This window comes from Trichosurus vulpecula, chromosome 8 (genome assembly GCF_011100635.1).
Source record: "Trichosurus vulpecula isolate mTriVul1 chromosome 8, mTriVul1.pri, whole genome shotgun sequence".
Lineage (NCBI taxonomy): Eukaryota > Metazoa > Chordata > Mammalia > Diprotodontia > Phalangeridae > Trichosurus > Trichosurus vulpecula.
The window spans coordinates 231,600,770-231,612,464 of record NC_050580.1 but is presented as its reverse complement, the minus strand read 5'-3'; the positions used below and the strand labels follow the sequence as shown (position 1 = coordinate 231,612,464).

The 11,695-nt window shown below is 42.8% G+C and overlaps 1 protein-coding gene across 1 annotated transcript in view; it reads right to left on the bottom strand.

The window, feature by feature from the left end:
• Positions 1 to 591: 591 nt before the first annotated feature.
• The window catches only part of JDP2 (Jun dimerization protein 2), a 75,062-nt gene continuing 63,958 nt past the window's right edge, over positions 592 to 11,695 (bottom strand). Inside the window, exon 4 of the mRNA XM_036735976.1 lies at positions 592 to 1,800. Within this exon, the coding sequence (XP_036591871.1) occupies positions 1,615 to 1,800 (186 nt within the window). The 3' untranslated portion in view covers positions 592 to 1,614. The remainder of the gene's footprint in view (positions 1,801 to 11,695) is intronic.

The window sequence follows — 11,695 nt, the reverse complement described above, 5'->3', positions numbered from 1 at the left end:
CTTCTCAATTGGCTAGGATTGTCCTTGGAAAGTAGACTGGACTTGAAGCCTTTCTGGCATGGTAGAGCCTAGAAGAGCTTGAACTCTATGGGTGGAGACCTCAAGAATGTAGGGTTACCCCCATGACAGAGTAGTAAGTGTGAGTAATTAAATGCCTTTCACAGATAGCTAGGGCACTGTGCTATTTTTTCTTCATGTTTTCTGAGTTATAGGAAAGAGTTGTATTGAGAATATTTCAACTCACCCAGCTGGGTTCTTATATGACCAAAGGTATAATCTGAGAGTAAACAAAGGTTCAAGGGTGTAGTCAGTGATCGTGGAATGTTCTGATTCAGTCCCCCACAGGCGGATCAAACAGCTAACCTTGGCCTCATCAGCACCAAGCCTCGTGCCTACTGAGCTAATCAGTTACAGTGATGTACATCCCATTTTATCAGATAGAAACAAACCGAGCACGTCCAACAGCTCTTGCTCATTCTGCCCTCCCCAACAGAACCCGTCCCACCCAAACACACATTAGGGGCACAGAAAAAGCCAGCAGAAACCACAAGAGACGATGGGCTAAGTAATAGTAACATTTACTGAGCGATACAGGACTGAGTACTATGAAGGGCTTACACGGATGGAAACGGGCATCACCCCCTTCGGGATCACTGCATCAGGCATCAGGCATCCCCTCCACGGGCACCAGCCCTAGGGCGCCCAGGGACTACAGCACTTAACACTGACTTACACACAATGGTAATAACTGTGGAGTATTTGTTCGTAACAAACAAACCATAACATATTTATACCATATCACGTCGAGTGATTATATAAATCCATATATATATTGCTGTATAAAACCTTTTTTCTTTTTGTAAAAAATATTAAAAAAAAAAAAAGAGAGAAGTGTAAAAATGTGCAGTTTAAAGCACTGCCGGGACAGCCAGGCTGTAAACATTAGAGTGAGTATGTGCTTTGGAAGGGCGCCCGCGCCTCAGTGCCCACAGCAAACTCCAGCAGGGAGCGAGGTCTGGTAAGGAGGGCTCTTCCCAGGGACACAGGAAGAGCGTCGGCAGGATCCAGGGGGATGATGATGGGACAGGGACATGCAGATGGCGGCCACTGAGAGTGCTTGTTGGTCCTGTATCACATCCCTCTCCTGCTTGGCTGTGTTACTTGGGGGGTAGGGGGTTAGGGGGTAGTTACTGAAATTGTATTCTGAACTCCATTTGGATTTTTTTTTTCCTATTCAACTTAAACTTTTCCAATGCCAGGAGATGTCCCAAAGACAGGTAGACTGATGGGAAATGATGGGAGAGGAGATTGTGGCCATGGAGGTTGGGACGTCCCTTCATTCACCCCTCTCTCCTGCATCACTGGAACCCCAGGCACTGGATCATCTCCCTCCCCCGTTTCTACTTTGGTCTCAGTTCATCGCTGATCTCAAGCTTCCCTCAACCCTCCCTTCCCCATGTGTTGCTGGTCTGTATTCCACAAAGAAGCCCGCTGTACTCTGGCGGTGCTGAGCCTTGTTGCAAAGTTTTTTCACACAAAAACAAAGGCCCCACGTGGGACCCTGTGTCCTCCTCCCTCCTCATCCTCTTTCTTCTTTCTTCTCCCAATCCACTTTCACTTCTTCTCAAGTTGTTCGAGTAGTGGGTTGGCTTCAGACTCCGGCGTCTTGACACTGTCTGTCCTCACGATACAAGTGGGACGATGGCGGTTCAACATCAAGATCAGCTGCTGCCTTTCCTGCTTCAGCTCCTCGATTTGTGCCTTCAGTTCTGCGTTCATGAGTTCCAAGCGCTCGGATTCCTAGAGAACCCCAAACATAAAAAGAGGCAGCTTTAAATGTGCACCGAGGGACTGGCCTCTGAACAAGGGGAAGGGGGAGGGGGAGAAAAGGGGCTTGTTGAGGCAAAATGCCATAACTAGGGTGAGGCATCGAGGGCTTCATCCCAGGGTGCTTAAATGTAGACGGATCCAACATCATTTGTCTTTCTTTCTTTGGCAACTGGGGTTTAGCTACTTGCTTAAGGTCACACAGCTAGTAAGTATCTGAGTCTGGATTTGAACTCAAGTCCTCCTGACTCCAGGGCTGGTGTTCTACCCACTGTGCCACGTAGCTGCCCAAAATTTGTATTTCTTTAACAGCTAGAAATAACTAAACTTAATACTTCGGTATTGTGGTGGTTGCTGAGTCAAGTCCTACTCTCCAAAACCCCATTGAGGGTTGTCTTGGCAAAGAACCTGGAGTGGTTTGTCCTTTCCTTCTCCACCTCATTTTATAGATGAGGAAACTGATGCAGAGTGAAGTGACTTATCCAGGGTCACACAGCTAGGAAGTGTCTGAGGCTGGATTTGAATTCAGGCCCTCCTGACTCTAGAGCTGGCATTCTATTCATTGTGCCATTTATTGTCCCTAAGCTTAACATTTACCAATAATAATTAGTTAAAATAAGAAACTACCAGTTGCTTTTCTCCTCTAATAGCCTTAAGCTCCTCTCTCTGGCCTGACCTGATTTTGTTTCTTTGCCAAATCACAGATAGCAAACTGGGATCTCTTCCCAGGGCCTCAGTTTTCATATCTGTAAAATGGCAGGCTTGACTTCTGAGGGCCTTCCCAGCTCTAATGCTGTGATTGTATGATTCCGTGATTTCTTCCTGAGGTTGCTCCCCCACGCCCCCCAATAACCTAATTTGTCTTTCCTATTTGTCTTGGTCACCAGGACTGCTAATTACAGCCGTCTGGCTGTTAGTCTGCTGCTGGCTGAAGAACCCAAGGAACAGGACCTGAAGCTGACATAGACTACCCTTCTCTAGGCAGACAGTACTCAAGTACATCACCAGGTAGTCATGGGATCAACAGCAAGGAAGCCTATACTGGAATTGTGCAACTCGACTGAGAAATACACATGGAATGGGTTCACCTGAACTGAAGTCAAGTCAACAAGCATTTATTAAGCACCTACTATGTGCCGGGCATTGTGCTAAGCACTGGGGGTACAGAGCAAGGCAAAAAACAGTGCCTGCTCTCAAGGATCTCACAGTCTAATGGAAGAGACAACATGGACAAACAAGCTAAATGGTGATGACCTCAGAGGGAAGGGGCTAACTAAAGGCAGCTGAGAAAGGCTTCCGGCAGAAGGAAGCCAGGGAAGCCAGGAAGCTGAGGTGAGGAGGAAGGGAGTTCCAGGCATGGGAGCGAGTGGAGTCAGGAGATGGAGGGTGAAGAACAGCAAGGAGGCCGGAGTCACTGGATTACAGGATGCACCAAAGGGAGCACAGTGTAAGAAGACTGGAAAGTAGAAAGGGGCCAGGCTAAGAAGGGCTTTAAAAGTCAAGCGATTTTACATTTGATGCTGGAAATGACAGGGAGACGGTGGAGCTGACTGACTAGGAGATTGACACAGTCAGATCTTCACTTTAGGAAGATCATTTTAAAATCTCCCAGGAATTTAAAATTGGGGTCAGCTAGGTGGTATAGTGGATAGAGCACCAGGCCTGGAGTCAGGAGGACCTGAGTTCAAATCCGGCCTCAGATACTTGGTAGCTGTGTGACCCTGGGCAAGTCACTTAACCCCTATTTGCCTCAGTTCCTCATCTGTAAAATGGGGACACACTGGAGAAAACAATGGCAAACTGCTCCAGCATCTCTGTCAAGAAAACCCCATGGATAAAAATCCATGAGGTCACATGGGGTCAGACACGGCTGAAAGACTGAACAGCAACAAAAAGAAATTCAGGATCTCACTTACGCAGTTCTTCATGAACCCAAGACACCCACTTCGCCATAGTCACAGTACCTTTGGCCCCCTAGCTAGGTGGCACAGTGCATATAGCACCAGCCCTGGAGTCGGGAGGATCTGAGCTCAAATCCAGCCTCAGATACTAGCTGCGTAACCAAGTCACTTCACCCTGTTTCTTCATCTGTAAAATGAGTTGGAGAAGGAAATGGCAACCCACTCCAGTATCCTTGCCAAGAAAGCCCCGAAATGGGGATACAAAGAATCAGATGTGACATATATACACAAGAAAGTTGATTTTTAGTGAAATCAGCTCCTCAGGACAACTCCCTCTACGAGGCTGGTAAAGAAATGGCTCTAACATCTGTGCTACGTGAGTGCGTCTTTCTATCTAGGCAGGGGAATAATCAATCAATTGATGGGCATTTATTAAGCACCTACTGAGTACCAGACTAGTCACTGGGACACAAAAAAAAAACCAGTTCTGCCCTTAAGAAACTTGCATTATATTATAGGACAACGTGTATGCCTGTAAATATAGATAGATAAAGTACACACACAATACATATATGTAGATAGATATACATACATATATACATTTGTATATACGTAGTAAGAGAAATAAATGTGTTTATATACCTCCGTTTATGTATTCACACACATACACACACACACACACACACACACAAATAGGTCATTCTTAGGGAGAGGCAGCCATAGAATGGTAGTGGATTGTGGACTGGCCTCAGAATCAGGAAGTCCCAGGTTCAAGTACTTCCTTTGAAACATACCAGTTGTGTGACTCTGGGCAAATCACTTAATGTCTTGGCACCCAAGATCCCTCTCTAAGACTGTAAATTGCAGGTTAGGTGTCAATTCGCACTGATATAGAGAATTCCTCCCTGGGAATTCCCTATGCCAATAAAAGTATAGATCCAGTCCAAAAATAAATAATGGGGGGGGCAAGTACTAGAAGTAGGGTGGGGCACATGGTGAGGGAATTAGGGGTAGATTATGAAAAAGAGTAGATTTCAGAAGCACGATCTACTGGTGGGGACAGTGAAACACCCAAACAGGTGCCTCTCCTCCTGGCTTCCTGTGAACCAGTTTCCTAGCTCTTCTGATAGCTCCCAAATAGGATCAGAAAAGCAGCACTTGAAAGTTGAAAAAGGTCTGACCATCATTGCTGTAGCACATCGCTAAAGTCAGTCGAGGGACCTGCATTTAAATCCTAGCTCCAATGCCTACTAGCTGTGTGACCACCCATGGCTAAACCATTTTACCTCTCTGTGCCTCAGTTTGCTAATCTGTCAAAAGAAGGGATTAGACTAGATGAACTTCAAGCAAAAGCCAGATGACCAGTCTTTTGGGGTATGTTATAAAGTGGATTCTTGAAGAGGTCAGAATAGATGGCCTCTCACATCCCTCCCAACCTGGAGAGTCTACAACTCTATAATCTCTAAGGTCTTGGAAAAGACCATTAAATTTTATGACCTACCCTGTCTTCTGTGTTCCAGAACAGTAATTTCCAACAGTATTTTTTTTTTTTGGAAAAGGAGGAGTAACCACACTAGCTAAAATTGTGGGCATAAATATCAGTCTTCTTAGATCACCATCATCATGGCTGCCCCTTCCCCTCCAAAGAAACTTCCAAGAGCTCTTCATTGCTTACAGGATAAAATCCAAAATTCTTAGGATGGCATTCAAAGCTCTTCACAGTTTGGCTACAACTCACTTTTCCAATAATCCAAATCTCCCATTACTTGAGACTTACTCTACTATTACTTCCACTGATAAAAATAAATAATAGCATTTATATAGTTTGCAAAGCACTTCACAAGTATTATCTCATCTGAGCCTCACAACAACTCTTTATTACTCATTTATTTATTTACATCATTTTTATTATTATTGTTATCCTCATTTGACAGATGAGGAAACTGAGGCAGATAGAAGAAGGTAAGTGACTTGCCCAGCTAGTGAGTGTCAAAGTCAGAATTTGAACTCAGGTCTCCCAAATCCACGTCCAGCGCTCTACTCACTGTGCCACCTAGGTGCCTCTAGCTGGCCTCTTCAGCCTCACTGATATATACACCAACCCTAGAATATGCCACTAACTTTTCCCCCCATTCTGTTTCCCCCCATTCTCAACAGTATGGCAAAATGGAAACAGCACATAGTAGGTGCTTCATAAATGCAAACTGACTGATTGATGGATCAGAGCAACTGGGTTTGAATCCTGGCTCGGTCACTTTACTAGCTTGAGCAATCGCTTTATTTCTCTGGGTCCCAGTTTCCCTCTCTGTCAAGTGAAAGGGCTGGACTCACTAGATGATCTCTAGGGGTCCCTTGCAGATCTAGAGCTCTGACCCTGTGTTCCTTACCTGGAGCACGTTCCCACTCTCCTTCTTTCTACTGGAATCATACCATTCTTCAAGTCCCACTTCTCTGAAATCTCCCCAATGATCCCAACCTACAGCCCTCTCTCCTTCCTCTGAACCCCTAGCCTGTTACTCATCTGATACTTACAGAAGGACTTGGATTAAACTTTTCCATTGATAAGTATATAAACTGCCTATTGAGCTGACTAGACTATGAGCTCCACAAGGGCAGAGACTGGATCTGTGCCTTCTGTGTTGTTAGCACTGCATCCTACATGTAGTGCTCAATAAATGTTTATGGGCTGATCACTTGATTCCTCAGTGTTTAAATGTGTGTGTGTGTGTATTTAAGATTGGATATCTCCATCTCACCTAGGCTAGAAGTTCAGAGGCTGCTTACAGGTCCGATCTCACTAATGACCAACCTTGAGCTACTATACATTAGGCAGCCTGGTGATCCCCCCACCTCCACCACTTCCTTCTCCTGGGAGCTCACCATACTGATGCCAAACTTTGTGAGGACACCTGATCAGCACAGTGTACTGCATCTCAGAACTCCCAAACTAAAGCAATCCACCAGCCTCACCCTCCCCAGTAGCTGAGATTACAAGTGTATGCCACCATGCCCTGCTCAAATGTTGATATTTTAAAATTTTTCTTTACCAGATTAGTAATGGGAAGATCAGAATAAATTTCATGTCCAAAGGGGGTAAAAACCTCTTTATTCTCTAATGAATTGCCTTCTTTTCTAAGAAGTATCACTATTAAACAAGGGCTAAAGATAGAAATGCAGGGTGAAGATGTATCTATGGATATGGTTCTAGTAAGGGACTACTGATTGGGGATGGGGATAGTATGGGCCCAAAAGGAAAGGCATTGAGCCAAAGCTATCTATCCCCATCACCTGGCCTTCTTCCATGTGTTTTATTGTCAAAAGATACAAAAAGGACAGCATGACTGGAACCTGCTGTTCTCATGCAGTATTTCAAGCTCTTGGTTAGGTGGCAACAGATTCCAGCCATGCTGCTTTTCTTATAGGACATTCCCCCAATTTTTAAGAGACAGAGGCACAGAGGGAGTAATATTGTCATAACTACTAGCCACCATCAACCACATAGGGATTCACAATTGAGTGGTCAAACGTAATCAAATGATTGACCCAGAGGGAAGAAGCTCAAGGCTCTGGTGGTACCTTTAATCCAGAGAAGAGGAAACAGAAAAATTGGCTAGCTGATTTATCAGCCAAGATTAAAGGTAAGTAGTGAACATAAATGACATTTCCTAGAGATTTTTCTTTTGGATTAACAGAGAAGCAAAGGGTTCTCATGTAAAGAAAATGCATGGAACCAGAGGACAAGAAAAAATATTATGTAGATGACATTTTTCAGAGTTCTTATGGCACCAAGCAGGAGTGAACACTCATATACAACTCACCCAGGAGAGACCATAATGGCACTGAGGGGAAGGTGGAGGAGTTCATGGGGGCAACAAGAGCTACATTTTGAAAAGAAATGTTCCCACTCTGACAGGCATTAATAAAGCAATCTCCTTGGGTTCAGTCGGATTGATTTAAACTAGAATATCAGGGGCTTCACTTTAAATGACAACCATGTGACAAATGCGAAAGTTATTGCTCAAATGGAGAGATGCTCTGAACAGGAGTCCTTATTTTGACAGGATCCCCAAAGAAGCACAATGAAGACTATGAGAGGCCAGAAGGGGTGGCACATGCCCATGAGCTCTGCTACCGGACAAGGCTGAGCTTGAGCTCAGGAGTTATGAGCTACAATGGGCTAAAGCCAATTGGGTATTCTCCTTAAGCCTATGTTGAGACCCTGGAATGGGGGCAGGGGAAAGGTCACCAAGCTGCCTAAGAAGCGATGAATTGGCCCTGATCAGAAATGGAGGTGAAAGCTTCTGTGACGATCAGCAGTGAGATGGAATCTGTGAGTACCTGCTGTGATTCCAGCCTGGGCAAGACAGAAAGAGGAGAAGGAAGGAGAAGGAAAGGAGGAAAGAGTGGGGGGAAGAAAGAGAAAGAGGAAGGGGAGGGAGCAGAGGTGAAAGGAGAGGGGAGAAGGAAGAAAGAGAGAGAGAAGTAGGTGGCGGAAGGGGAACAGAAGGAAGAAGGAAATGGAGAGGAGGAAGGAAAGGGAGAGAGGATGGGGGAAGGGGAAGAGGAAGGAGGGAGAAGAAGGGGAAGAAAAGGAAAAGGAGAAGAGGAAAAGGAGAAGAAAAAAGGAAGAAGACTTTTAATAAGCCTACTAATCCAAAAGGTTAGGATCAAATGAATACCCAGGAGGAATGGCAGATGAGCCATTATAGATGAGCTATATCACCATATAGCAAAGAAATGTAAACAGAGTAGATGCCTATTGACTGGGGAATGGCTACACAAATTGCGGCACATGATGCAATGGAAGGTCATTGAACCATAAGATACTTTAACTATAATAACTTTTAGTTGTGATGGTGAAAGGCCACGAAGTCCAGCTCTCTACTAAACAAACCTAATATGAAGCAAAGGATCCCAGCTAGATGAATGATAAAGAGAACTGAAGAGTAACAGAAGACCCTCCATCTAGTGTAAAACGGTATAAAAAGACAGCCAGAAGCCACCAAATGTCCGTCAAGTTCGTAAGAATAAAACAGGAAAAAGAGAAACTGTGACTATGAAGAATTCAGAGAAGCATGGGAAAATATATGAACGGATAGAGTGAAATACACAGGGCCAGGAAAGCAATATACATAATGATTACAACAATGTGAAGAGGCAGCTAGAAGGCACAGTGGATAGAGTGCCAGGCCTGTAGTAGTTGGGAGGACCTGAGTTCACATCTGGCCTCAGACACTCATTAACTGTGTGACTCTGGGCAAGTCACTTAACCTCTGTTTGCTTTCAGTTTTCTCACCTGTAAAATGAGCTCAAGGAGGAAATGGCAAACCACTTCAGTATCTTTGCCAAGAATACCCCAAATGGGGTCACAAAGAATAAGAAACGACTGAACAACAACACAACAGCAAAAATGTAGATGGAAAGAAGCTAGGGACTATGAGTTGGAACATCACATATAGTATCAGACTGAGCTTATTTGTTGGCTAGTTTTGCTAAACTGCTTTTTTTCTTCTTATGTTTCTTATTTTTATTTTATCTTTATTTTATTCTTATACTTCTTGCATTTATTTTATCTTTTGTTCTTATGTTTCTCTTTATTTTATTCTTATATTTATTTTATCTTTATTCTTATATTCCTTTTATTTATTTTATCTTTACATTTCTTTTCATTTATTGAGGTGGTTCTCATTGTAGCAGAGGGGGAAAGAATATATTCAGAAATTAAGATGACGCAAAACCAAAAATATCAATTAAAATTAAAATTTTAAAAAAGATGTCACTGTAGATCATTCATTCTGTCCAGGGCAAGTCTGTTATAATCACCAGTCAGGGCTTGTTGTGACTGACAATAGGCAATAGCACTGTGTCACTTGATTTGTGATAATGGAAATTAAAGTTCAAAGAGAAAATCTGAGCTGAGAAATATGAGCAGGGTTAATAAAGACCACATCTATTCAAAACCAAAGGGAAAAAGAAGGAGAAGGAGGAGGAGGAAGAGGAGGAGGAGGAGGAGGAGGAGGAGAAGAAGAGAAAAACAATTGTAGCAACCTTTAAAGCAGGAATTCTTCACCTTTTTTGTGTCAAGGAGCCCTTTGGCAGGCTGGTAAAGCCTATAGACCTCAGAATAATGTTTTGAAATGTATAAAATAAAACATATCAGATTGCAGAGCAAACCATCTGAAATATAGCTATCAAAATATTGTTTTAAAAAATAAATTCACTGATCCCAGGTTAAGAATTCCTGCTTTAGAAGAACACTGTACATAGTAACAGCAACATTGTGTGATGACCAACTATGATAGATTTAGCTCTTCTCAGAATGCAATGATCTATTCTAAGACAACTTCAAAAGACTCGTGATGGAAAATGCTATCCACATCTAGAGAAAGAACTATGGAGTCTGAATGCAGATCAAAGCATACTATTTTCTCTGTTTTCCCCTTTTTCTTTCTCGTGGTTTTCCCCTTTGGTTCTGATTCTCCTTTATAACGTGACTAATGTGGAAATATGTTTAATATGATTGTACATGTATAGCCTATATCAGATTGCATGCCTTTTTGGGGAGAAGGGTGAGGAAGGAGGAGAAAATTTAGAATTCAAAAATCTTATAAAAGTGAATGTTGAAAACTAAAAATAATTAATTAAAAAACAACTCCTGCTTTAAAGGACATAAATGCTAGCTATTATCATTTTTCTTCTCAGGCTGGGGAGAGGATGAGATGGGGCAAGTGATGGAATTGAGTTAAATCACTTCTTTTTCGTCACGATGATACCAATTGACCATTTGGATTAAATGTCTCACAGTTGTGTAGACATGGCTTTAAATGAAGTTTAAGGAGTAGAGTTCTAACTATCAGATTCTGAGACGACAACTCTAAGATGTCAAAAAGTGAAGGATTCCCATAGAGGAAGAGCTACCTGGGAACTCCTACAGAACCAGATCATTCCGCTGTCTGAGTGATGGGGAGGCCAGGTGTCACTCTGGGCACAGATTAAAACAGAAGTAACCTCCTTGATCTCCAGAAGAGGGCCAAGGATTGTAGATGCCCAACATATGCTGGCAGGCACAGTTGCTATGTTGGTAATTGTTTTCCTTTGTTACAAAGGAAAGTTCTAATAGGGCTAGGGTGAGGCAAATTTGGGGGGGAATGATTATATATATTTTTTTTTGTTTTTTTTTTAAATGCAAAAAGACATGCATAGAACTTTTGTTTTTAATGAGGGGGCAAAAGAGATGGCCTGGTCCATTAGCCTTAATGATCAGAGAGAGCATGGCTTTAGTTTTTGTGAATTTAAAAAAAAAATTTGTTCACTCAAAGCAGGAGAAAATTTTCCTGATATGGATCACCACTGAACCTCTGGCAAGTCCCCAGATCCAAAAGTTCCTTTTCTGCCTTTACCCTTTTCCAGATCATTTCACTGGATCTGGAATTGTTTAATCAATATACATAAACAATGTGGGAGATACAAGGAGTTATGAACACGCATTGAGCTTACCATTTAAGTAAATTAATAACATACACATAAAAAAGAAAAAGTTATAACAAAGAGTATACCCTAAGTGTTCAATGTATACATATGTGATGGCCATTTTGTGGTATAAACATGTGTGTATGTGTGTACCTTGAACACTCCTCACAAACAGAACATTATGTTAGGCAATGCTCACAAATAACTAGAAAATATTGTGACGACATTCCTATCTAAACCACACCAATAAAACAAAGAAGTTGATGTTAACTGCCAAATGAGGGGGGCAGACCAATAAATCCTACAGTAGTTTAGGAGTAGGAGGGCATATTAACTAGGACAATCAAGGAAAACATCATGGGGAAGGTGAGATTTGAGCCAAGACTGGAGGGGTAGGACCTGGAGAGGTAGTGAGGAATAGAGAGGGCACATACAGGTTGTGGATGAAGCACTGACTTGGTGTCAGAATGACCTGGGTTCAAAGCTGGCCTCAGACG